The sequence below is a fragment of the Hypanus sabinus genome, chromosome 24, assembly GCF_030144855.1.
Source record: "Hypanus sabinus isolate sHypSab1 chromosome 24, sHypSab1.hap1, whole genome shotgun sequence".
In the NCBI taxonomy this organism is placed as follows: domain Eukaryota; kingdom Metazoa; phylum Chordata; class Chondrichthyes; order Myliobatiformes; family Dasyatidae; genus Hypanus; species Hypanus sabinus.
The window spans coordinates 10,327,468-10,354,888 of NC_082729.1; the positions used below are offsets into that span (position 1 = coordinate 10,327,468).

At 51.7% G+C, this 27,421-nt stretch overlaps 1 protein-coding gene across 2 annotated transcripts in view; it reads right to left on the reverse strand.

Annotated features, from left to right (window-relative positions):
* Positions 1-24,349: 24,349 nt before the first annotated feature.
* The window catches only part of ptafr (platelet-activating factor receptor), a 40,949-nt gene continuing 37,877 nt past the window's right edge, over positions 24,350-27,421 (reverse strand). For both annotated transcript variants that reach the window (XM_059949256.1, XM_059949255.1), the window contains exons 3-4: positions 26,714-26,851; positions 24,350-25,349 (exon numbers count right to left, since the gene is read on the reverse strand). In XM_059949256.1, the coding sequence (XP_059805239.1) occupies positions 25,227-25,349; positions 26,714-26,851 (261 nt within the window). In that variant the 3' untranslated portion in view covers positions 24,350-25,226. The remainder of the gene's footprint in view (positions 25,350-26,713; positions 26,852-27,421) is intronic.

Consider the following 27,421-nt stretch of genomic DNA (forward strand, 5'->3'; position numbering starts at 1 on the left):
TAGCAGAGCAATCTCACCAGTGATCAAAAGGCAGTCTCCCCTCTCCGTAGCCGAGTGATCCCACCAGTGATCAAAAGGCAGTCTCCCCTCTCCGTGGCAGAGTGATCCCACCAGTGATCAAAAGGCAGTCTCCCCTCTCCACAGCATAGTGATCACACCAGTGATCAAAAGGCAGTCTCCCCTCTCCACAGCATTGTGATCCAACCAGTAAATAAAAGGCAGTTTCCCCTCTCCACAGCTGAGCGATCCCACCAGTGACCAAAAGGCGGTCTCCCCTTTCCGCCGCAGAGCGATCCCAGCAGCGATCAAAAGGCAGTCTCCCCTCTCCATAGCAGAGTGATCTCACCAGTGATCAATAGGCAGTCTCTCCTCTCCGTAGCAGATCGATCCCACCAGTGATCAATAGGCAGTCTCTCCTCTCTGCAGCAGAGCGATCCCACCAGTGATCAAAAGGCAGTCTCCCCTCTCCATAGCAGACTGATCTCACCAGTGATGAAAAGGCAGTCTCCCCTCTCCTTAGCAGAGTGATCGCACCAGTGATCAAAAGGCAGTCTCCCCTCTCCATAGCAGAACGATCCCAACAATGATCAAAAGGCAGTCTCCCCTCTGCCTAGCAGAGCGATCTCACCAGTGATCAAAAGGCAGTCTCCCCTCTCCATAGCAGAGTGATCTCATCAGTGATGAAAAGGCAGTCTCCCCTCTCCATAGCAGAACGATCCCACCAAAGATCAAAAGGCAGTCTCCCCTCTGCCTAGCAGAGCGATCTCACCAGTGATCAAAAGGCAGTCTCCCCTCTGCGCAGCAGAGTGATCCCACCAGTGATCAAACGGCAGTCTCCCCTCTCTGTAGCAGAGCGATCCCACCAATGATCAATAGGCAGTCTCCCCTCTCCGTAGCAGAGCGATCCCACCAATGATCAAAAGGCAGTCTCCCCTCTCTGTAGCAGAGCGATTCCACCAGTGATCAAAAGGCAGTCTCCCCGCTCCATAGCAGAGTGATCTCACCAGTGATGAAAAGGCAGTCTCCCCTCTCCATAGCAGAGTGATCACACCAGTGATCAAAAGGCAGTCTCCCCTCTCCATAGCAGAACGATCCCACCAATGATCAAAAGGCAGTCTCCCCTCTGCCTAGCAGAGCGATCTCACCAGTGATCAAAAGGCAGTCTCCCCTCTCCGTAGCAGAGTGATCCCACCAGTGATCAAAAGGCAGTCTCCCCTCTCCGTAGCAGAGTGATCCCACCAGTTATCAAAAGGCAGTCTCCCCTCTCCACAGCATAGTGATCCCACCAGTGATCAAAAGGCAGTCTCCCCTCTGCCTAGCAGAGCGATCTCACCAGTGATCAAAAGGCAGTCTCCCCTCTCCGTAGAAGAGTGATCCCACCAGTGATCAAAATGCAGTCTCCCCTCTCCGTGGCAGAGTGATCCCACCAGTGATCAAAAGGCAGTCTCCCCTCTCCACATCATAGTGATCACACCAGTGATCAAAAGGCAGTCTCCCCTCTCCACAGCATTGTGATCCCACCAGTAAATAAAAGGCAGTTTCCCCTCTCCGCAGCTGAGCGATCCCACCAGTGATCAAAAGGCGGTCTCCCCTTTCCGCCGCAGAGCGATCCCACCAGTGATCAAAATGCAGTCTCCCCTCTCCGTAGCAGAGTGATCCCAGCAGCGATCAAAAGGCAGTCTCCCCTCTCCGTAGCAGAGTGATCCCACCAGTGATCAATAGGCAGTCTCCCCTCTCGGTAGCAGATCGATCCCACCAGTGATCAATAGGCAGTCTCTCCTCTCCATAGCAGAGCGATCCCACCAATGATCAAAAGGCAGTCTCCCCTCTCAGTAGCAGAGCGAACTCACCAGTGATCAAAAGGCAGTCTCCCCTCTCCATAGCAGAGTGATCTCATCAGTGATGAAAAGGCAGTCTCCCCTCTCCATAGCAGAACGATCCCACCAATGATCAAAAAGCAGTCTCCCCTCTGCCTAGCAGAGCGATCTCACCAGTGATCAAAAGGCAGTCTCCCCTCTCCGCAGCAGAGTGATCTCACCAGTGATCAAAAGGCAGTCTCCCCTCTGCGTAGCAGAGTGATCCCACCAGTGATCAAAAGGCAGTCTCCCCTCTCCATAGCAGAGTGATCCCACCAATGATCAAAAGGCAGTCTCCCCTCTCAGTAGCAGAGCGCTCCCACCAGTGATCAAAAGGCAGTCTCCCCTCTCCATAGCAGACTGATCTCACCAGTGATGAAAAGGCAGTCTCCCCTCTCCATAGCAGAGTGATCGCACCAGTGATCAAAAGGCAGTCTCCCCTCTCCATAGCAGAACGATCCCACCAATGATCAAAAGGCAGTCTCCCCTCTGCCTAGCAGAGCGATCTCACCAGTGATCAAAAGGCAGTCTCCCCTCTCCATAGCAGACTGATCTCACCAGTGATGAAAAGGCAGTCTCCCCTCTCCATAGCAGAGTGATCGCACCAGTGATCAAAAGGAAGTCTCCCCTCTCCATAGCAGAACGATCCCACCAATGATCAAAAGGCAGTCTCCCCTCTGCCTAGCAGAGCGATCTCACCAGTGATCAAAAGGCAGTCTCCCCTCTCCATAGCAGAGTGATCTCATCAGTGATGAAAAGGCAGTCTCCCCTCTCCATAGCAGAACGATCCCACCAAAGATCAAAAGGCAGTCTCCCCTCTGCCTAGCAGAGCGATCTCACCAGTGATCAAAAGGCAGTCTCCCCTCTGCGCAGCAGAGTGATCCCACCAGTGATCAAACGGCAGTCTCCCCTCTCTGTAGCAGAGCGATCCCACCAATGATCAATAGGCAGTCTCCCCTCTCCGTAGCAGAGCGATCCCACCAATGATCAAAAGGCAGTCTCCCCTCTCTGTAGCAGAGCGATTCCACCAGTGATCAAAAGGCAGTCTCCCCGCTCCATAGCAGAGTGATCTCACCAGTGATGAAAAGGCAGTCTCCCCTCTCCATAGCAGAGTGATCACACCAGTGATCAAAAGGCAGTCTCCCCTCTCCATAGCAGAACGATCCCACCAATGATCAAAAGGCAGTCTCCCCTCTGCCTAGCAGAGCGATCTCACCAGTGATCAAAAGGCAGTCTCCCCTCTCCGTAGCAGAGTGATCCCACCAGTGATCAAAAGGCAGTCTCCCCTCTCCGTAGCAGAGTGATCCCACCAGTTATCAAAAGGCAGTCTCCCCTCTCCACAGCATAGTGATCCCACCAGTGATCAAAAGGCAGTCTCCCCTCTCCACAGCATAGTGATCACACCAGTGATCAAATGGCAGTCTCCCCTCTCCACAGCTTTGTGATCCCACCAGTAAATAAAAGGCAGTTTCCCCTCTCCGCAGCTGAGCGATCCCACCAGTGATCAAAAGGCGGTCTCCCCTTTCAGCCGCAGAGCGATCCCACCAGTGATCAAAATGCAGTCTCCCCTCTCCGTAGCAGAGTGATCCCAGCAGCGATCAAAAGGCAGTCTCCCCTCTCCGTAGCAGAGTGATCCCACCAGTGATCAATAGGCAGTCTCCCCTCTCGGTAGCAGATCGATCCCACCAGTGATCAATAGGCAGTCTCTCCTCTCCATAGCAGAGCGATCCCACCAATGATCAAAAGGCAGTCTCCCCTCTCAGTAGCAGAGCGAACCCACCAGTGATCAAAAGGCAGTCTCCCCTCTCCATAGCAGAGTGATCTCACCAGTGTTCAGAAGGCAGTCTCCTCTCTTTGTTGCAGAGTGATCCCACCAGTGATCAAAAGGCAGTCTCCCCTCCCCGTAGCAGAGCGATGCCACCAGTGATCAAAAGGCAGTCTCCCCTCTGCCTAGCAGAGCGATCTCACCAGTGATCAAAAGGCAGTCTCCCCTCTCCGTAGCAGAGTGATCCCACCAGTGATCAAAAGGCAGTCTCCCCTCTCCGTAGCAGAGTGATCCCACCAGTTATCAAAAGGCAGTCTCCCCTCTCCACAGCATAGTGATCCCACCAGCGATCAAAAGGCAGTCTCCCCTCTGCCTAGCAGAGCGATCTCACAAGTGATCAAAAGGCAGTCTCCCCTCTCCGTTGCAGAGTGATCCCACCAGTGATCAAAAGGCAGTCTCCCCTCTCCGTGGCAGAGTGATCCAACCAGTGATCAAAAGGCAGTCTCCCCTCTCCACAGCATAGTGATCACACCAGTGATCAAAAGGCAGTCTCCCCACTCCACAGCATTGTGATCCCACCAGTAAATACAAGGCAGTTTCCCCTTTCCGCAGCTGTGCGATCCCACCAGTGATCAAAAGGCGGTCTCCCCTTTCCGCCGCAGAGCGATCTCACCAGTGATCAAAAGGCAGACTCCCCTCTCCATAGCAGAGTGATCTCATCAGTGATGAAAAGGCAGTCTCCCCTCTCCGTAGCAGAACGATCCCACCAAAGATCAAAAGGCAGTCTCCCCTCTGCCTAGCAGAGCGATCTCACCAGTGATGAAAAGGCAGTCTCCCCTCTCCATAGCAGAGTGATCGCACCAGTGATCAAAAGGCAGTCTCCCCTCCCCGTAGCAGAGCGATTCCACCAGTGATCAAAAGGCAGTCTCCCCTCTGCCTAGCAGAGCAATCTCGCCAGTGATCAAAAGGCAGTCTCCCCTCTCCACAGCATAGTGATCCCACCAGTGATCAAAAGGCAGTCTCCCCTCTGCCTAGCAGAGCGATCTCACCAGTGATCAAAAGGCAGTCTCCCCTCTCCGTAGCAGAGTGATCCCACCATTGATCAACAGGCAGTCTCCCATCTCCATAGCAGAGTGATCTCACCAGTGATCAATAGGCAGTCTCTCCTCTCCGTAGCAGATCGATCCCACCAGTGATCAATAGGCAGTCTCTCCTCTCCGTAGCAGAGCGATCCCACCAGTGATCAAAAGGCAGTCTCCCCTCTCAGTAGCAGAGCGCTCCCACCAGTGATCAAAAGGCAGTCTCCCCTCTCCAGAGCAGAGTGATCTCACCAGTGATGAAAAGGCAGTCTCCCCTCTCCATAGCAGAGTGATCGCACCAGTGATCAAAAGGCAGTCTCCCCTCCCCGTAGCAGAGCGATTCCACCAGTGATCAAAAGGCAGTCTCCCCTCTGCCTAGCAGAGCAATCTCACCAGTGATCAAAAGGCAGTCTCCCCTCTCCGCAGCAGAGTGATCCCACCAGTGATCAAAAGGCAGTCTCCCCTCTCCGTGGCAGAGTGCCCCTCTCCGTGGCAGAGTGATCCCACCAGTGATCAAAAGGCAGTCTCCCCTCTCCACAGCATAGTGATCACACCAGTGATCAAAAGGCAGTCTCCCCTCTCCACAGCATTGTGATCCCACCAGTAAATACAAGGCAGTTTCCCCTCTCCGCAGCTGAGCGATCCCACCAGTGATCAAAAGGCGGTCTCCCCTTTCCGCCGCAGAGCGATCCCACCAGTGATCAAAATGCAGTCTCCCCTCTCCGTAGCAGAGTGATCCCAGCAGCGATCAAAAGGCAGTCTCCCCTCTCCGTAGCAGAGTGATCCCACCAGTGATCAACAGGCAGTCTCCCCTCTCCATAGCAGAGTGATCTCACCAGTGATCAATAGGCAGTCTCTCCTCTCCGTAGCAGATCGATCCCACCAGTGATCAATAGGCAGTCTCTCCTCTCCGTAGCAGAGCGATCCCACCAGTGATCAAAAGGCAGTCTCCCCTCTCAGTAGCAGAGCGCTCCCACCAGTGATCAAAAGGCAGTCTCCCCTCTCCATAGCAGAGTGATCTCACCAGTGATGAAAAGGCAGTCTCCCCTCTCCATAGCAGAGTGATCGCACCAGTGATCAAAAGGCAGTCTCCCCTCCCCGTAGCAGAGCGATTCCACCAGTGATCAAAAGGCAGTCTCCCCTCTGCCTAGCAGAGCAATCTCACCAGTGATCAAAAGGCAGTCTCCCCTCTCCGTAGCCGAGTGATCCCACCAGTGATCAAAAGGCAGTCTCCCCTCTCCGTGGCAGAGTGATCCCACCAGTGATCAAAAGGCAGTCTCCCCTCTCCACAGCATAGTGATCACACCAGTGATCAAAAGGCAGTCTCCCCTCTCCACAGCATTGTGATCCAACCAGTAAATAAAAGGCAGTTTCCCCTCTCCACAGCTGAGCGATCCCACCAGTGACCAAAAGGCGGTCTCCCCTTTCCGCCGCAGAGCGATCCCAGCAGCGATCAAAAGGCAGTCTCCCCTCTCCATAGCAGAGTGATCTCACCAGTGATCAATAGGCAGTCTCTCCTCTCCGTAGCAGATCGATCCCACCAGTGATCAATAGGCAGTCTCTCCTCTCTGCAGCAGAGCGATCCCACCAGTGATCAAAAGGCAGTCTCCCCTCTCCATAGCAGACTGATCTCACCAGTGATGAAAAGGCAGTCTCCCCTCTCCTTAGCAGAGTGATCGCACCAGTGATCAAAAGGCAGTCTCCCCTCTCCATAGCAGAACGATCCCAACAATGATCAAAAGGCAGTCTCCCCTCTGCCTAGCAGAGCGATCTCACCAGTGATCAAAAGGCAGTCTCCCCTCTCCATAGCAGAGTGATCTCATCAGTGATGAAAAGGCAGTCTCCCCTCTCCATAGCAGAACGATCCCACCAAAGATCAAAAGGCAGTCTCCCCTCTGCCTAGCAGAGCGATCTCACCAGTGATCAAAAGGCAGTCTCCCCTCTGCGCAGCAGAGTGATCCCACCAGTGATCAAACGGCAGTCTCCCCTCTCTGTAGCAGAGCGATCCCACCAATGATCAATAGGCAGTCTCCCCTCTCCGTAGCAGAGCGATCCCACCAATGATCAAAAGGCAGTCTCCCCTCTCTGTAGCAGAGCGATTCCACCAGTGATCAAAAGGCAGTCTCCCCGCTCCATAGCAGAGTGATCTCACCAGTGATGAAAAGGCAGTCTCCCCTCTCCATAGCAGAGTGATCACACCAGTGATCAAAAGGCAGTCTCCCCTCTCCATAGCAGAACGATCCCACCAATGATCAAAAGGCAGTCTCCCCTCTGCCTAGCAGAGCGATCTCACCAGTGATCAAAAGGCAGTCTCCCCTCTCCGTAGCAGAGTGATCCCACCAGTGATCAAAAGGCAGTCTCCCCTCTCCGTAGCAGAGTGATCCCACCAGTTATCAAAAGGCAGTCTCCCCTCTCCACAGCATAGTGATCCCACCAGTGATCAAAAGGCAGTCTCCCCTCTGCCTAGCAGAGCGATCTCACCAGTGATCAAAAGGCAGTCTCCCCTCTCCGTAGAAGAGTGATCCCACCAGTGATCAAAATGCAGTCTCCCCTCTCCGTGGCAGAGTGATCCCACCAGTGATCAAAAGGCAGTCTCCCCTCTCCACATCATAGTGATCACACCAGTGATCAAAAGGCAGTCTCCCCTCTCCACAGCATTGTGATCCCACCAGTAAATAAAAGGCAGTTTCCCCTCTCCGCAGCTGAGCGATCCCACCAGTGATCAAAAGGCGGTCTCCCCTTTCCGCCGCAGAGCGATCCCACCAGTGATCAAAATGCAGTCTCCCCTCTCCGTAGCAGAGTGATCCCAGCAGCGATCAAAAGGCAGTCTCCCCTCTCCGTAGCAGAGTGATCCCACCAGTGATCAATAGGCAGTCTCCCCTCTCGGTAGCAGATCGATCCCACCAGTGATCAATAGGCAGTCTCTCCTCTCCATAGCAGAGCGATCCCACCAATGATCAAAAGGCAGTCTCCCCTCTCAGTAGCAGAGCGAACTCACCAGTGATCAAAAGGCAGTCTCCCCTCTCCATAGCAGAGTGATCTCATCAGTGATGAAAAGGCAGTCTCCCCTCTCCATAGCAGAACGATCCCACCAATGATCAAAAAGCAGTCTCCCCTCTGCCTAGCAGAGCGATCTCACCAGTGATCAAAAGGCAGTCTCCCCTCTCCGCAGCAGAGTGATCTCACCAGTGATCAAAAGGCAGTCTCCCCTCTGCGTAGCAGAGTGATCCCACCAGTGATCAAAAGGCAGTCTCCCCTCTCCATAGCAGAGTGATCCCACCAATGATCAAAAGGCAGTCTCCCCTCTCAGTAGCAGAGCGCTCCCACCAGTGATCAAAAGGCAGTCTCCCCTCTCCATAGCAGACTGATCTCACCAGTGATGAAAAGGCAGTCTCCCCTCTCCATAGCAGAGTGATCGCACCAGTGATCAAAAGGCAGTCTCCCCTCTCCATAGCAGAACGATCCCACCAATGATCAAAAGGCAGTCTCCCCTCTGCCTAGCAGAGCGATCTCACCAGTGATCAAAAGGCAGTCTCCCCTCTCCATAGCAGACTGATCTCACCAGTGATGAAAAGGCAGTCTCCCCTCTCCATAGCAGAGTGATCGCACCAGTGATCAAAAGGAAGTCTCCCCTCTCCATAGCAGAACGATCCCACCAATGATCAAAAGGCAGTCTCCCCTCTGCCTAGCAGAGCGATCTCACCAGTGATCAAAAGGCAGTCTCCCCTCTCCATAGCAGAGTGATCTCATCAGTGATGAAAAGGCAGTCTCCCCTCTCCATAGCAGAACGATCCCACCAAAGATCAAAAGGCAGTCTCCCCTCTGCCTAGCAGAGCGATCTCACCAGTGATCAAAAGGCAGTCTCCCATCTGCGCAGCAGAGTGATCCCACCAGTGATCAAACGGCAGTCTCCCCTCTCTGTAGCAGAGCGATCCCACCAATGATCAATAGGCAGTCTCCCCTCTCCGTAGCAGAGCGATCCCACCAATGATCAAAAGGCAGTCTCCCCTCTCTGTAGCAGAGCGATTCCACCAGTGATCAAAAGGCAGTCTCCCCGCTCCATAGCAGAGTGATCTCACCAGTGATGAAAAGGCAGTCTCCCCTCTCCATAGCAGAGTGATCACACCAGTGATCAAAAGGCAGTCTCCCCTCTCCATAGCAGAACGATCCCACCAATGATCAAAAGGCAGTCTCCCCTCTGCCTAGCAGAGCGATCTCACCAGTGATCAAAAGGCAGTCTCCCCTCTCCGTAGCAGAGTGATCCCACCAGTGATCAAAAGGCAGTCTCCCCTCTCCGTAGCAGAGTGATCCCACCAGTTATCAAAAGGCAGTCTCCCCTCTCCACAGCATAGTGATCCCACCAGTGATCAAAAGGCAGTCTCCCCTCTCCACAGCATAGTGATCACACCAGTGATCAAATGGCAGTCTCCCCTCTCCACAGCTTTGTGATCCCACCAGTAAATAAAAGGCAGTTTCCCCTCTCCGCAGCTGAGCGATCCCACCAGTGATCAAAAGGCGGTCTCCCCTTTCAGCCGCAGAGCGATCCCACCAGTGATCAAAATGCAGTCTCCCCTCTCCGTAGCAGAGTGATCCCAGCAGCGATCAAAAGGCAGTCTCCCCTCTCCGTAGCAGAGTGATCCCACCAGTGATCAATAGGCAGTCTCCCCTCTCGGTAGCAGATCGATCCCACCAGTGATCAATAGGCAGTCTCTCCTCTCCATAGCAGAGCGATCCCACCAATGATCAAAAGGCAGTCTCCCCTCTCAGTAGCAGAGCGAACCCACCAGTGATCAAAAGGCAGTCTCCCCTCTCCATAGCAGAGTGATCTCATCAGTGATGAAAAGGCAGTCTCCCCTCTCTATAGCAGAACGATCCCACCAATGATCAAAAAGCAGTCTCCCCTCTGCCTAGCAGAGCGATCTCACCAGTGATCAAAAGGCAGTCTCCCCTCTCCGCAGCAGAGTGATCTCACCAGTGATCAAAAGGCAGTCTCCCCTCTGCGTAGCAGAGTGATCCCACCAGTGATCAAAAGGCAGTCTCCCCTCTCCATAGCAGAGTGATCCCACCAATGATCAAAAGGCAGTTTCCCCTCTGCGCAGCAGAGCGATCCCACCAGTCATCGAAAGGCAGTCTCCCCTCTCCATAGCAGAGTGATCTCACCAGTGATCAATAGGCAGTCTCTCCTCTCCGTAGCAGATCGATCCCACCAGTGATCAAAAGGCAGTCTCCCCTCTGCCTAGCAGAGCGATCTCACCAGTGATCAAAAGGCAGTCTCCCCTCTGCGCAGCAGAGTGATCCCACCAGTGATCAAACGGCAGTCTCCCCTCTCTGTAGCAGAGCGATCCCACCAATGATCAATAGGCAGTCTCCCCTCTCCGTAGCAGAGTGATCCCAGCAGCGATCAAAAGGCAGTCTCCCCTCTCCGTAGCAGAGTGATCCCACCAGTGATCAACAGGCAGTCTCCCCTCTCCATAGCAGAGTGATCTCACCAGTGATCAATAGGCAGTCTCTCCTCTCCGTAACAGATCGATCCCACCAGTGATCAATAGGCAGTCTCTCCTCTCTGTAGCAGAGCGATCCCACCAGTGATCAAAAGGCAGTCTCCCCTCTCAGTAGCAGAGCGCTCCCACCAGTGATCAAAAGGCAGTCTCCCCTCTCCATAGCAGAGTGATCTCCCCAGTGATGAAAAGGCAGTCTCCCCTCTCCATAGCAGAGTGATCGCACCAGTGATCAAAAGGCAGTCTCCCCTCTCCGTAGCAGAGTGATCCCACCAATGATCAAAAGGCAGTCTCCCCTCTCCGTGGCAGAGTGATCCCACCAGTGATCAAAAGGCAGTCTCCCCTCTCCACAGCATAGTGATCACACCAGTGATCAAAAGGCAGTCTCCCCTCTCCACAGCATTGTGATCCAACCAGTAAATAAAAGGCAGTTTCCCCTCTCCGCAGCTGAGCGATCCCACCAGAGATCAAAAGGCGGTCTCCCCTTTCCGCCGCAGATCGATCCCAGCAGCGATCAAAAGGCAGTCTCCCCTCTCCGTAGCAGAGTGATCCCACCAGTGATCAATAGGCAGTCTCCCCTCTCGGTAGCAGATCGATCCCACCAGTGATCAATAGGCAGTCTCTCCTCTCCATAGCAGAGCGATCCCACCAATGATCAAAAGGCAGTCTCCCCTCTCAGTAGCAGAGCGAACTCACCAGTGATCAAAAGGCAGTCTCCCCTCTCCATAGCAGAGTGATCTCATCAGTGATGAAAAGGCAGTCTCCCCTCTCCATAGCAGAACGATCCCATCAATGATCAAAAAGCAGTCTCCCCTCTGCCTAGCAGAGCGATCTCACCAGTGATCAAAAGGCAGTCTCCCCTCTCCGCAGCAGAGTGATCTCACCAGTGATCAAAAGGCAGTCTCCCCTCTCCATAGCAGACTGATCTCACCAGTGATGAAAAGGCAGTCTCCCCTCTCCATAGCAGAGTGATCGCACCAGTGATCAAAAGGCAGTCTCCCCTCTCCATAGCAGAACGATCCCACCAATGATCAAAAGGCAGTCTCCCCTCTGCCTAGCAGAGCGATCTCACCAGTGATCAAAAGGCAGTCTCCCCTCTCCATAGCAGAGTGATCTCATCAGTGATGAAAAGGCAGTCTCCCCTCTCCATAGCAGAACGATCCCACCAAAGATCAAAAGGCAGTCTCCCCTCTGCCTAGCAGAGCGATCTCACCAGTGATCAAAAGGCAGTCTCCCCTCTGCGCAGCAGAGTGATCCCACCAGTGATCAAACGGCAGTCTCCCCTCTCTGTAGCAGAGCGATCCCACCAATGATCAATAGGCAGTCTCCCCTCTCCATAGCAGAGCGATCCCACCAATGATCAAAAGGCAGTCTCCCCTCTCTGTAGCAGAGCGATTCCACCAGTGATCAAAAGGCAGTCTCCCCGCGCCATAGCAGAGTGATCTCACCAGTGATGAAAAGGCAGTCTCCCCTCTCCATAGCAGAGTGATCACACCAGTGATCAAAAGGCAGTCTCCCCTCTCCATAGCAGAACGATCCCACCAATGATCAAAAGGCAGTCTCCCCTCTGCCTAGCAGAGCGATCTCTCCAGTGATCAAAAGGCAGTCTCCCCTCTCCGTAGCAGAGTGATCCCACCAGTGATCAAAAGGCAGTCTCCCCTCTCCGTAGCAGAGTGATCCCACCAGTTATCAAAAGGCAGTCTCCCCTCTCCACAGCATAGTGATCCCACCAGTGATCAAAAGGCAGTCTCCCCTCTCCACAGCATAGTGATCACACCAGTGATCAAATGGCAGTCTCCCCTCTCCACAGCTTTGTGATCCCACCAGTAAATAAAAGGCAGTTTCCCCTCTCCGCAGCTGAGCGATCCCACCAGTGATCAAAAGGCGGTCTCCCCTTTCAGCCGCAGAGCGATCCCACCAGTGATCAAAATGCAGTCTCCCCTCTCCGTAGCAGAGTGATCCCAGCAGCGATCAAAAGGCAGTCTCCCCTCTCCGTAGCAGAGTGATCCCACCAGTGATCAATAGGCAGTCTCCCCTCTCGGTAGCAGATCGATCCCACCAGTGATCAATAGGCAGTCTCTCCTCTCCATAGCAGAGCGATCCCACCAATGATCAAAAGGCAGTCTCCCCTCTCAGTAGCAGAGCGAACCCACCAGTGATCAAAAGGCAGTCTCCCCTCTCCATAGCAGAGTGATCTCATCAGTGATGAAAAGGCAGTCTCCCCTCTCTATAGCAGAACGATCCCACCAATGATCAAAAAGCAGTCTCCCCTCTGCCTAGCAGAGCGATCTCACCAGTGATCAAAAGGCAGTCTCCCCTCTCCGCAGCAGAGTGATCTCACCAGTGATCAAAAGGCAGTCTCCCCTCTGCGTAGCAGAGTGATCCCACCAGTGATCAAAAGGCAGTCTCCCCTCTCCATAGCAGAGTGATCCCACCAATGATCAAAAGGCAGTTTCCCCTCTGCGCAGCAGAGCGATCCCACCAGTCATCGAAAGGCAGTCTCCCCTCTCCATAGCAGAGTGATCTCACCAGTGATCAATAGGCAGTCTCTCCTCTCCGTAGCAGATCGATCCCACCAGTGATCAAAAGGCAGTCTCCCCTCTGCCTAGCAGAGCGATCTCACCAGTGATCAAAAGGCAGTCTCCCCTCTGCGCAGCAGAGTGATCCCACCAGTGATCAAACGGCAGTCTCCCCTCTCTGTAGCAGAGCGATCCCACCAATGATCAATAGGCAGTCTCCCCTCTCCGTAGCAGAGTGATCCCACCAGTGATCAACAGGCAGTCTCCCCTCTCCATAGCAGAGTGATCTCACCAGTGATCAATAGGCAGTCTCTCCTCTCCGTAGCAGATCGATCCCACCAGTGATCAATAGGCAGTCTCTCCTCTCTGTAGCAGAGCGATCCCACCAGTGATCAAAAGGCAGTCTCCCCTCTCAGTAGCAGAGCGCTCCCACCAGTGATCAAAAGGCAGTCTCCCCTCTCCATAGCAGAGTGATCTCCCCAGTGATGTAAAGGCAGTCTCCCCTCTCCATAGCAGAGTGATCGCACCAGTGATCAAAAGGCAGTCTCCCCTCTCCGTAGCAGAGTGATCCCACCAATGATCAAAAGGCAGTCTCCCCTCTCCGTGGCAGAGTGATCCCACCAGTGATCAAAAGGCAGTCTCCCCTCTCCACAGCATAGTGATCACACCAGTGATCAAAAGGCAGTCTCCCCTCTCCACAGCATTGTGATCCAACCAGTAAATAAAAGGCAGTTTCCCCTCTCCGCAGCTGAGCGATCCCACCAGAGATCAAAAGGCGGTCTCCCCTTTCCGCCGCAGATCGATCCCAGCAGCGATCAAAAGGCAGTCTCCCCTCTCCATAGCAGAGTGATCTCACCAGTGATCAATAGGCAGTCTCTCCTCTCTGTAGCAGATTGATCCCACCAGTGATCAATAGGCAGTCTCTCCTCTCTGTAGCAGAGCGATCTCACCAGTGATGAAAAGGCAGTCTCCCCTCTCCATAGCAGAGTGATCGCACCAGTGATCAAAAGGCAGTCTCCCCTCTCCATAGCAGAACGATGCCACCAATGATCAAAAGGCAGTCTCCCCTCTGCCTAGCAGAGCGATCTCACCAGTGATCAAAAGGCAGTCTCCCCTCTCCATAGCAGATTGATCTCATCAGTGATGAAAAGGCAGTCTCCCCTCTCCATAGCAGAACTATCCCACCAAAGATCAAAAGGCAGTCTCCCCTCTGCCTAGCAGAGCGATCTCACCAGTGATCAAAAGGCAGTCTCCCCTCTGCGCAGCAGAGTGATCCCACCAGTGATCAAACGGCAGTCTCCCCTCTCTGTAGCAGAGCGATCCCACCAATGATCAATAGGCAGTCTCCCCTCTCCGTAGCAGAGCGATCCCACCAATGATCAAAAGGCAGTCTCCCCTCTCTGTAGCAGAGCGATTCCACCAGTGATCAAAAGGCAGTCTCCCCTCCCCGTAGCAGAGCGATTCCACCAGTCATCAAAAGGCAGTCTCCCCGCTCCATAGCAGAGTGATCTCACCAGTGATGAAAAGGCAGTCTCCCCTCTCCATAGCAGAGTGATCACACCAGTGATCAAAAGGCAGTCTCCCCTCTCCATAGCAGAACGATCCCACCAATGATCAAAAGGCAGTCTCCCCTCTGCCTAGCAGAGCGATCTCACCAGTGATCAAAAGGCAGTCTCCCCTCTCCGTAGCAGAGTGATCCCACCAGTGATCAAAAGGCAGTCTCCCCTCTCCGTAGCAGAGTGATCCCACCAGTTATCAAAAGGCAGTCTCCCCTCTCCACAGCATAGTGATCCCACCAGTGATCAAAAGGCAGTCTCCCCTCTGCCTAGCAGAGCGATCTCACCAGTGATCAAAAGGCAGTCTCCCCTCTCCGTAGCAGAGTGATCCCACCAGTGATCAAAAGGCAGTCTCCCCTCTCCGTGGCAGAGTGATCCCACCAGTGATCAAAAGGCAGTCTCCCCTCTCCACAGCATAGTGATCACACCAGTGATCAAAAGGCAGTCTCCACTCTCCACAGCATTGTGATCCCACCAGTAAATAAAAGGCAGTTTCCCCTCTCCGCAGCTGAGCGATCCCACCAGTGATCAAAAGGCGGTCTCCCCTTTCCGCCGCAGAGCGATCCCACCAGTGATCAAAATGCAGTCTCCCCTCTCCGTAGCAGAGTGATCCCAGCAGCGATCAAAAGGCAGTCTCCCCTCTCCGTAGCAGAGTGATCCCACCAGTGATCAAAAGGCAGTCTCCCCTCTCCATAGCAGAGTGATCTCACCAGTGATCAATAGGCAGTCTCTCCTCTCCGTAGCAGATCCATCCCACCAGTGATCAATAGGCAGTCTCTCCTCTCTGTAGCCGAGCGATCCCACCAGTGATCAAAAGGCAGTCTCCCCTCTCCATAGCAGAGTGATCTCACCAGTGATCAATAGACAGTCTCTCCTCTCCGTAGCAGATCGATCCCACCAGTGATCAATAGGCAGTCTCTCCTCTCCGTAGCAGAGCGATCCCACCAGTGATCAAAAGGCAGTCTCCCCTCTCCGTAGCAGAGTGATCCCACCAGTGATCAAAAGGCAGTCTCCCCTCTCCGTAGCAGAGCGATCCCATCAGTGATCATACGGCAGTCTCCCCTCTCCACAGCATTGTGATCCCACCAGTAAATAAAAGGCAGTTTCCCCTTTCCGCAGCAGAGCGATCCCACCAGTGATCAAAATGCAGTCTCCCCTCTCCGTAGCAGAGTGATCTCATCAGTAAATAAAAGGCAGTCTCCCCTCTCCGTAGCAGAGCGATCCCACCAATGATCAAAAGGCAGTCTCCCCTCTCTGTAGCAGAGCGATTCCACCAGTGATCAAAAGGCAGTCTCCCCTCTCCGTAGCAGAGTGATCCCACCAGTGATCAAAAGGCAGTCTCCCCTCTCCGTAGCAGTGATCCCACCAGTTATCAAAAGGCAGTCTCCCCTCTCCACAGCATAGTGATCCCACCAGTTATCAAAAGGCAGTCTCCCCTCTCCACAGCATAGTGATCCCACCAGTGATCAAAAGGCAGTCTCCCCTCTCCGTAGCTGAGTGATCCTACCAGTGATCAAAAGGCAGTCTCCCCTCTCCGTAGCAGAGCGATCCCATCAGTGATCAAAAGGCAGTCTCCCCTCTCCACAGCATTGTGATCCCACCAGTAAATAAAAGGCAGTTTCCTCTCTCCGCAGCTGAGCGATCCCACCAGTGATCAAAAGGCGGTCTCGCCTTTCCGCAGCAGAGCAATACCACCAGTGATCAAAATGCAGTCTCCCCTCTCCGTAGCAGAGTGATCCCAGCAGCGATCAAAAGGCAGTCTCCCCTCTCCGTAGCAGAGTGATCCCACCAGTGATCAAAAGGCAGTTCCCCCTCTCCATAGCAGAGTGATCCCACCAGTGATCAAAAGCCAGTCTCCCCTTTCCGCAGCTGTGCGATCCCACCTGTGATCAAAATGCTGTCTCCCCTCTCCGTAGCAGAGTGTTCCCACCAGTGATCAAAAGGCAGTCTCCCCTCTCCGTAGCAGAGTGATCCCACCAGTGATCAAAAGGCAGTCTCTCCTCTCCGTAGCAGAGCGATCCCACCAGTGATCAAAAGGCACTCTCCCCTTTCCGCAGCTGTGCGATCCCACCAGTGATCAAAATGCTCTCTCCCCTCTCCGTAGCAGAGTGTTCCCACCAGTGATCAAAAGGCAGTCTCCCCTCTCCGTAGCAGAGTGATCCCACCAGTGATCAAAAGGCAGTCTCTCCTCTCCGTAGCAGAGCGATCCCACCAGCGATCCCAAGGCTGTCTCCCCTCTCCATAGCAGAACGATCCCACCAATGATCAAAAGGCAGTCTCCCCTCTGCATAGCAGAGTGATCCCACCGGTGATCAAAAGGCAGGCAGCTGGTGCTGATCTTCCAGATTCGCCTCTATGTTTCAATCACCTGCATCACTCTAATCAGAATACAACGGGAGCTTTAATTGGCAAAATGGAGTCGAACATTAGCCTGCACATTTTCTCACCACACGCTTTATGCACTCTGCCTCCCAAAATCCTTTGGGAGACAACAGAGTGCTGAAACACCCAAACAATATCCAAACTGCAAATCACAGACTCCAACAGTCCCAGAATCACAATCTAGATGAAAAGAAAACATAAAAGACATTTTTTTAAAGTGATATATGTGGTTTCATGGTCTATCTGGAAATGTCAATCGTGGGAGCATTCTCCACAAGCACCATCTTGACCAGAAGTTCTTGGGGATGTGTTGAGTAGAATAGAATAGGCCATAGGAGTACATGGTGGGGTGGAAATACATCTCTGCCAAACGAGGTGAAGGAGGTGGTAGGTGCTCCTTCCCTCCGTTAGCCTGGAGGTCACTCTCGGGCAAGGTGTAGCATCCGCTTAGCCTCCCCAGTCAGGAAGCAGATACAACATATGGACAGTCGTATGAGCAGCCGGTACCTATCACAAGTCCTGTTAATGCAACCACCAATGCCAGGTGGACAATCTCTGAAGAGTATTGATAATGGCTGGGGTCACCCACCTTGTAAAGACACTGCCCAGAAGAAGGCAATGGCAAACCACTTCTGCAGAAAAATTTGCCGAGATCAATCATGGTCATGGAAAGATCATGATCGCACATGTCATATGACACGGCACATAATGATGATGTCATATGACATGGCATACAGTATAACAAACGAAGGAACATAAATGGCTTGAGATGTGACAGACAATTCCCAATAACCATTAGTATTCTCATGTACTGCCTTATAGGTGTTACGATTCGGCAACAATGAATATAGAATTGAGACAGGTTTTTCATAAACAAATAAAAAATGTATTAAACACTGCTCAATAAAAATGAAAAGTAAACAAATGACTAACTTAACTGGAAGTTAACCGCTGTACAGCAACTCGAACAGTTCTTAAAGCAATCACTGCGAACACTGTTCTTAAAGTGATAAATGCAAAAGTCCAACTGATTTACACAGTCAATTAGGAGAGACTTTCCTGAAGTAACAAATTCCTCAACGATGTGGCGTTACTGCTGATCCCAGCCGAAGTATGCCTTGTCCGAAGGATTTACAACTAAGGAAATAAAAACAGCTTAAAGGAACTGAACTGACCTTATCCTTGGGGAATAACACTGCACCCAGCCCTTTCTGCTTTCACAGTGCAGAGGCTATCTCGGATGCAGGTTACTACCTCCTTGAACGAGGATTTAATAAGGTCAATCCTGTATTACCGCCGACAACACCAACTTTTCTCGATCCTTCAGGTTTTCCGTACTTCCATAAATTCTTCACTCTCTGACTGGACTAAAACTGGCAGCGTTGTTGCGAAACTACCGGCAAAAACCTTTGAGACTTAAGATAGAAATTAAAACTCCACTTTAAAACAAAACTGCATCATGAGACGAATACACAGCACAACAGAGTCACTGACGAATTAAACCACGAACTGACCTGCGTCACCGCAAGGCTTTCCGTTTTATACCTGTTGAAACAGGCCATCACATGACCTCTCACTGGCAGGAAAATTACATCATTTGACCTCACTGGCGGGAAATTACATCACCCCACCATCACAAGACCATTACATCATGCTCACCAGATACTCAATTACATCATGGTCATAAGACAGTCGCAAGATACCCACGGGGTATGTAACAGATGAAACAGTCACTCGAACTTCATCCACTCAACCCTCATCAGGAGATGACCAGTAATTGGTTTACTATTTTTCCATATACCAAGAAACAGAGGAAAATTTTTGTTTGAATACAAAACAGATTATTTTACATAGGTACATTGAGATAGCTCAAAGTACAACTATTATCAAAATATGGATACATTATATACCTTGAGATTTGTCTCCTCACAGGCAGCCACCAAAGAAACCCAATAGAACCTATTTTTAAAAAGGTCAAACATCCAATGCATAGAGAGAGAAAAAAATTGTGCAAACAATAGAAGTAAGCAATTAGCGTTCTGAACTGACGTTTATGAGAGACTCGACGCCAGGCACCACTGCAGCCGAAGCAGGCCACAGCGTCAGCTCAGTGCAGAGCCGAATAAACGTTGCAGAACAGTGGAGGAAAACTGAGCAGAGCCAGGCAGAACCAACCCATCCCTCACCTCCGACACCCTGACCTTTCTAATCCGACGAAATTGTCCAAACATTGGGCCATTCCTCACTCGCGGGTCGCGCTGGGGCCTGCACCTCGCCACCATGATTCAGCCTGTACCCGATCTACCCAATTTGGCCCGGCGTTTAAATCAGTCAGGCATCAAGACTTTCCTCACTCTGGCCTCTGCCATGCCTCACCTTCACCTTTGCTTCTGCCTCCGTTTGCCTCTGCTTGCCTCTCCATTGTTAGCGGCGATCGTTAATAATAAATTATTGTAACACTCTGCTGGGGCGGTGCATGTTCAACACTACGCCACAGCGTTCCTAGTGGCCCACACTATTTCCTGTCCTTGTGATAATCACCTGCCCCGCCTGTATGTGACTGAGGAGGGGTTCCCTCCCCGGATCGTAGTGCCTGATCTGTTTTTGTGCTTGTTGCAATAAATGTCAGCAATAAACAAATTTCTCTCGTCCGTCATCAAGGACGGAATGCTTGCCACATTGCTGTCAGGAGTGGGGTCAGAAGCTCACGGCGAAATTGAAGAGCTACGACATCAGATGGAGCACCTTCACTGGGGAATAGGTTAAAGGTCTGGGTAGTATTCCTGCCCACATCCCTGCGCCGGGCTCGGGAGGAGGGGATGTGGACCCGGAGGGAACCGAGCATCATGCCTTCCCAGTGAGCCTCTGAAAGCTGAGAGCCCCCAGGCTCCCCAACAGTGGTACCAGCCACCTGGCGCGAGTCAAACGTGCCGCGTGGCACAATGGGTGGAGCCCCACCGAGACAGCGGTGCGCCTTGCCCTGACACCGGAGGGGGGATGCCCCGTGGGACCTGACACTGAATGAGCAGTGCGACTACAGAGCCCTTGTAACGGTAATGAAGCGGTGTTTCAGGCGAAGGCCATCGGAGGTTGTAGCGACACAAGAACCGGGCGGCAGGATTGCCGTGTGGGAGAGAGCCTGCACGCAGAGAGATTGCAGCAGATCTCTGCAATTGTGCTCAACATGGCCAACACTGTCCCCCGCCTCCCCGCTCCCTCCCGCGGCCCAGGAAGAGCAGAAGCACTTTTAGTTAATCACTCATCTCCATCTACCTTAGGCCACGAACTTATCAATCGCCCCTGATGAGTTATTAACTTCAAACTTTCTGCATAATCACTGAAAGAGTTGAACTGCACGTGTATGTAGCGAGAGCTATATAACTCATCTCCTTCTACCTTAGGCCACAAACTTATCAATCACCCATCTGTGGACACTTTCTGGAGGTCCAAGATCTGTATGCTCCACGACCGCTGGACTAAGTGTGTAAATGTAGGAGGGGACTATGTTGAAAAATAAATGTGCTAGGTTTTCTAAAATTGATGCCTTCTATCTTAGGTCACGAACTTATCAATCACCCTCGTACATGGACTGGGTAGTGGGGGGCATCAGGTGCCATGCGTTGGTGGACACAGGGCCCACCACTGTCCAGGTGTCCTCCCCCGCCTGGGTGGACAACGATGACGGTCCAGCTGGTTACGGTCGCCGGCAGTGGGGAGAGACATGGTGGAACACGAGGCGTGGCTCGCCGATATCCCGGAGTCCTGCATCGCCCAGCTGGGGGAGTCCCCGTGGGGATGTGCACTCCAGCTCAGCACTGAAGCCATAATGCTCCAGCAGGGCGGCACCGGGAAACGGAGCAGGCGGGCCCACAACCGCCACCGGTCTCACCGCGGCTCGTGGCAGTGCAGCACTCCCCGCAACGACCCAGCACGACGCTGCGGAGCCAGGGGCAAGCAGTGGCGGCGGCATTTCAGGTGGCAGCCTCCCCACTGCGGACCGCGAGCAGCTGAGCGATCCCGTGCTGGCCCAGCCGAGGAGACGGCGCCCAGAGTGGAGAGAGGTGCCCGCACTGCATCCAGAAACTTAATCCTTATACTCTCAGTGGGGCACGCAGGCAAAGCGCGACACATTGCTGTTCCAGCGGCGGCCATTTTCTGACAACAAAAGACATCTCCTGTCCCGGGGGCTCCACGCCATGGTGCTGGTGTGGGCCGGGAATCTCGGGGGTCGTAAAGATACTAGGTAAGTTGCACAAATGCTTCTATTGGCCTGGTACAGGCAGGACGTGGTGCTGTCGTACGCTGCTGTGATGCCTGCATGTCCCAGAAAGGGCCGGGCCACCAGTTTAGAGTGCCAGTGCATGGGGTCCCCTGTATGGGTACTGCCCCAGCTAGAAGAAGGGCCTGTTCTCCTAGTTTGGAAGCCACTGGAAGGGGCTGGGAGAGGCGCTTGACTGCATGTCCGACATGGTATGCCTAGTGTGGTTGCCTGAGCGGCTGTAAGCAGTCTAGTTGCATGGAGGCCGGCTGGCCCCGTATCAGCGCTGGGCCACCACCAACCCGGCGAGACTGAGTGAAGGAAGTGCCTCTTGCCTCACCAAACAGTGCCTCGCATGGGGAGGGGGTCCACAGACACTCCACAGCACCCCAGGTAGAAGCGTCAACCACCGCCAGCACTGTCGGTCTTTGTACGGACTCTGGGGTTGCTGAGGACGGCTGGCTCCTCGGGTGGGGGCACTGTGGCCCTCGGGCGGGGAGAGGGGCACGATCAGGAGCTGACCCCTGAATTCCCAGTGGCCAGCGCTATTTACTGTTCTTGTTTTAAAATTATGGTAGGATGCTCAAGTTCATTTTTGCTTGGGTTATACAGTTATTCGCACGTGTATCGGTGGGTCACCCTAACTGTAACTGGGGTGTATGATCGTCACCCCCGCCCCCCCGTCTGTGTGTGACGGGGTGGGCTCTCTCCCCGGATCATGGCACCCAGACTGTTCTTGTGCTTGGGGCAATGAAGATGCCAGCTGAGATAAACGAACTTTCCTCATCTGTTGACATGGACTGAATGCTTGCCTCAGGCGCTTAATAGTTTTCTTTGTTTTGTATTTTGCCGCTGGTAAGAAGACGCTGGGCGTCACCAGTATGAAAGGATGTTGAATCTGGCGCTCGAGCTGCAGGAACACTGTAGTGCGGGTAGAACAACAAAATGCAAGGGTCATTATGAGGCAGACGAAGAGATCGAGAGCTCAACTTTATCATACATAAAGTCTGTTGAAGAATCTGATAACAGCAGCGTAGAAGTTGTCCTGGAGTCCGTAGTACATCTTCTTAAGCTTTGGTACCTTCTGTCCAATGGAGGGAGGAGTTAGAGAGAGGGTAACCGGGTTGGGAGAGCTTCTGAAGCTTGTTCCAGGGGTGGGGTAAGTCTCTCACAAAATTTGTGTGGGGCCCACCCATCCCAGCCACCTTTCCTCTGATAGATCATGAGGTCCCCGAACTGACAGGGCTAATTAGAGGAACAGCACCTCGAATTCCACGAGGCGGAGAGAATATTGAATTCTAAAGTTTCAGTAACTGCTCCACCTCTGCCACCTCTATTTCTCCCAATTTTTCACACTTTTCTCCTTTCCCAATGATCCTACTGGTTCCCCTCCCTGCCTCAATCCCATAGTTCCTGTCCTATCAGATTCCATCATCTTCAGCCCTTTGGTACCCTCTGCTTATCATCACCAAGCTTCTGACATCATTTCCTCCCTCTCTTGCTCCCCCCACCCACCTCTCATCTACTCAACAACACCCCCCCCCCCTCACCTGGATCCACCCACAACCTACCCAGTCTTCCTCCACCTTCTTTTACCTCCTACCTCCACTCTTCCTTCCCAGTCCAGGTAAAGAACCTCAGCCGAAAACATCCACTGTCCATTTTCCTCCACAGATGCTGCCTGACCCTCCGAGATCCCCAGTGCCACTGACAGGCCCATGCATGGTAACCATGGTAACAATTGTTTATGAAAAACATCTAAAATATGGGTTTCTGTTGTCATTTAACAAGAAAGTTCAAAGTAAATTTATTTTCAAAGCACATGTACAGAATATCTCCAAGTACAACCCTGAGCTCATTTTATTGTGGACATTCTCAATTAATCTATAGCAAATTGACCATATTGGAATCAACGTAAGGCCACACCAACTTGGGTGTTCAACCAGAGTGCAAACGACAGCAAATTGCAAACACAAAAAACAAATAAATAATGACAATAAATAAATAAGCAATAACTATGGAGCACATGAGATGAAGAGACCTTGAAGTTGAGTCCATAGGTTGTGGGAGCATTTCAGTGGTGGGTGGGGCCAGTGAAGCTGAGTGAAGTTATCGCCTCTGGTTCAAAAGCCTGATGGTTGAGGGGTAATAAATGTTCCTGAGCCTGGTGGTGTGAGTCCCGAGGCTCCTGCACCATCTTCCTGTTGGCAGCAGTGAGGAGAGAGTATGACCTGGGAGGTGGGTGTCCCTGGTGATGGATACTGCAAATTTTGCAACACAATTGCTCTGCGCTGATGTGCTCAATGTTGGGAAGGGCTTTACCCGTGACGGACCAATCATTTCCATTTTTAAGAAGTTTACCTCACTTTTTGGGGAGTGCCAAATGCAGCATTTTTTGCTCATTAGTATTTGTTAGGCAACATGAGAAATCATTTGAAGAGTCAGACAAGTTTCCCAGGAAATTTACGCCCAGGCCAGGAATCTTAAATTTTCTGGATTTTCTCCTTCATCGCTAAACATGACTTTTTAACAGAAGTTCAACTGTTTCATGTTCATTGCCGCTAAGGCAAGTTACTTTTCTTTAAAATCCGGATTATTAATTGAATTTAAATGTCACATTTACCAGCCCACTAAGTAGTAATTGATTGATTTGTGTCTGGGCTGCATTGCCAGGTCAGTGACATATAACCACCTTGTGGCCACATGACTGGAAATAAAACCATATTGGGCTAATTTCATGTTTGCTTTCTTGAACAGTTTGAAAGAAGTGAATCCTCCGATGCTTTATCTCAGTGGAGTTGCTACGTTTAAGGGGAGTTTAAATAGCTTGTCGGAACATCTCGGAGATAAACGATTGAATAAATGAAGCCAAGTATAATTATTTATAATATTGAGGTTTACCAAAGCCACTGTCGACTCTGTAGCAAGTGCAAAAGCTTATTTAAACCGAGTTCTTCAAAGCAGATTGAGCAGCTGCTTTACCAGCATAAGTGCTGCCTATGGTCATTAACCTTGTATCAAGCATGAACAAGTTAGAAACATCTCCCTTGTCAACTCAGGAATATATACGTGTGGTGAACTACATATACCTGTCTGGACACGTCCCCCCCGCTGACTGCTCCTGTGGCTCCTCCCACGGACCCCGGTGATGCACCATCAATAACTCACTCTGAGAAGTAAGGCGAAATATCGGCTTTTATTGACTGGAAGAAGGAACAAACAGTGAGTGACCACCATACTACATCCTGGAGACTGAGAGGCCGGGCTCAGGCCTTGATCGCCTTTATACAGGGGTCTGAGGGAGGAGCCACAGGAGCAGTCAGCAGGGGGCGTGTCCAGACAGGTATATGTAGTGCACCACACCCGGTATAAAGGCGATTGGAGGCACAGCCCCTTCCTCAGTCTCTAGGATGTAGTGTGATGATCACTTGCTGCTTGTGCTTTCCTCCAGCCGATAAAAGCCTACCTTAACCCACGTCTCCGAGAGTTATTGATGGTGCATCAACGCTCATGATCATTTTTTATAAAAATGTCTCCAATTAGCCTGAATAATGAAACATGTAATGGGCTTTAACAAAATATTTACAGTTCAGAATCAGAACTATATCGTCGGCAATGTCATGAAATTTGTTAGCTTTGCAGCAGCAGTACAATGCAATACCTGAGAAATGTAGAAAAAAATCACAGTAAGCACATATGTATATGAAATAGTTAAATTAAAAGTTTTTCAAGTTGCCCTTCCTCTCCCAGAGGTGAGGTCTTTGCAACTTCTGTCGCCGTTTCTGTAGCTCTGGGTTTTTAAGGGAGGTGGTTGCAGGACCGTTGCTCGACCCTCCTCTTATCGCAGCCGGGCTTGGGGCGGAGACCAGGCCCAAAGCGTATCGATGCGACGGGGCCTGGACCCCAGTGCGAGGAGGGCCCTGATGTTTGGATGGTTTAAGCGCTGGGCCAGGTGGATCGAAAAAGCAGGGTGTGTGTCAGAGCAAGAGGTGAGCGTCAGGCCGGTTCTGCCCGCTCCTCCATGACGCTTACTTGGCTGTGAGTTGAACTTAGGCTGAGGCTGCGGCCTACTCCAGCTGGTCCAGATTTCGTGTCTGTAGCAACACTCACACAAAACACCAGAGGAACTCAGCAGGCCAGGCAGCATCTATGGAAAAAATTACAGTCAACATTTCAGGCCGAGACCCTTCGGCAGGACATAGATGCTGCCTGGCCTGCTGAGTTCCTCCAGCATTTTGTGTGTGTTGCTTGAGTTTCCAGCACCTGCAGTTTTTTTCTCATTCATGTCTATAGACTCACTTTTGTTCTGAATGCTATTGGCTTACTTCTATTGTTTGCACAAACAGTCTTTTCTGCTCTCTGTCTGCACATTGCGTGTCTTGCGGTCTTCCCTTTTCACATATGAGGTCCTTTGGGTTTCTTTGTCTGGTGATTGCCTGTAAGGATACGAATCTCAAGGTTATATAATGTATACACACTTTGATAATGATTGTACTTTGAGCATTAAACTTTGAAATTTGACTGTCCGTGGCAGAGTTAATGTCATTGTTCTAATCTTATTTGTCTCTGAGTTATTTAAGAGCCTGTCACTTTCCAAGTTAGGATCATTGTATTTGCTTCTTCAGTTCTGCATAGCACTGCTTTTCCTGGACCACGGGGCAATTCCGAGCTCATGCACAGGAAAACCAGTCTCTCGTCAAACCTAGGCAATGAATTCTAGTGGAATCTATTAAGAGAGATGTGAGGAAGGGTGGGGAAGGGTTTTTCCATTGCTGTCCGTCGCTCTAGCAGGAAAATTTAAACCACAGAGCGGAGAAGCTAATCCCACACATTCAAGTGTCACTGCAGAACAGGCCTCAGGATCGGGCGGGAACAAGCACTGCGATCTGAGTAACACTATTATAATGCCAGGGACACAGGTTGAGTTCCCGGCGTTCCCTGCAAGGAGTTCCTACATTCTCCACGTTTCCTCAGCTTTCTTCCCACATTCCAAGGACAGCTAATTGGTCACATGGTGACCAATGTGAACATGGTGAAGGTTTCTTGGGCTAGAAGGGCCTGTTACTGTGCTGTATGGAGCCATAGAGAAGTGCAGCACAGGAACGGCCCTTCGGCCCATCTCAGACATCCCACCTCTCCCAGAAGTTCCAGGAGTCTCCCGCATATTGATAGCGGCTCCCTGATGCCCGCAAGTTATATACAATATCCCAGAAATCAACGTTTTTCAAGAGCGAGCCAGAGAGAGAGAGATTGAGCGAGAGAGAGAGAGAAAGCGAGATTCAGCAAGAGCGATAGTGAGAGAAAGAGAGAGAGAGCAAGAGAAAAAGCGAGAGAGAGAGAAAGTGAAAGAGAGAGAGAGAGAGAGCGCCATGCCAAAAGAAAATATAAAACATACTTCACCCCAGACTACACTAAAGTGTAGCCCTGCCTAATAGGGGTCAAAAATAATGACAGTGTTGCTCACTGCACTGTTTGTAACATTGACTTCTCAATTGCCCATGGAGGGTTAAAATGTAAAAGCCATGTTGAGGTGAGTTTAACAGGTATCATTTGTTCATTAGCATAGCTAACGTTATTTAAACGAGCTGGCTCGCTGCTAAGGAGGTACTCTACTGCAGACATCCCACCTCTCCCGGGAGTCCCCCGCAAACTGATGGTGCTACCTCCCTGAAATGAGTTTTTGCAGGATGGGATGTCTGCTATCTAGTCCATGCCAATACCATTTATACTGCCTACTTCCCATCGACCTGCACCGGGACATAACCCCCCCCCCCCCCCACACCACCATCGGTGTACCTACCCAGACTTGGCTTAAGCCAAGCTCGCATGCACCACCTGCGCTGGCAGCTCGTTCCGCACTCCCGTCACCTTCTGAGTGTCTCCAGCAAAAAAAGGCAAGCCTCGACCAATACGGATATGAACTCCTGGTGTTGGTTTCCTGCAGAGGTTGTTCAAAAACAAAGTTATTCAGACACAGCACGGAGCCCTTTGAGCCCTGCTGCCCAGCAAACCCCTGCTTTAACCCAAGCCTAAACACCAGACAGTTTTACAACGAACTATTAACCTACCAACCGGTTCGTCTTTGGAACTGTGGGGGCAAACCGGAGCACCTGGTGGTCACGGGGAGAACGTATCGACCCCTTACAGGCAGCCACGAGAGTCGAACCCAGGTCACTGGCGCTGTATAGCGATGTACTGACCACTACACCATCGTACCATGATGGCCATCCCAGCAAGTTCTGGTACGACCTGTTGTGTCCCTCAGCTTGGAGTAACTGTGGTCCAGTGGTCACTGTGTGTGTCATCCAGCCATAACATTATAATGCCTCTGTCTCTATATGTCAATGGTTCAATGGTTCCATTTAATATCAGAGAATGTATATAGTCTACAACCTGAAATTCTTACTCTTCACAGGCGTCCATGGAATCAAACAAGAACTCCAAAGAGTAGTAGTAGTGTGTAGGCCTCCGTTAGTCTCGAGAGACATAGATTTGCACCTTGGAAAGT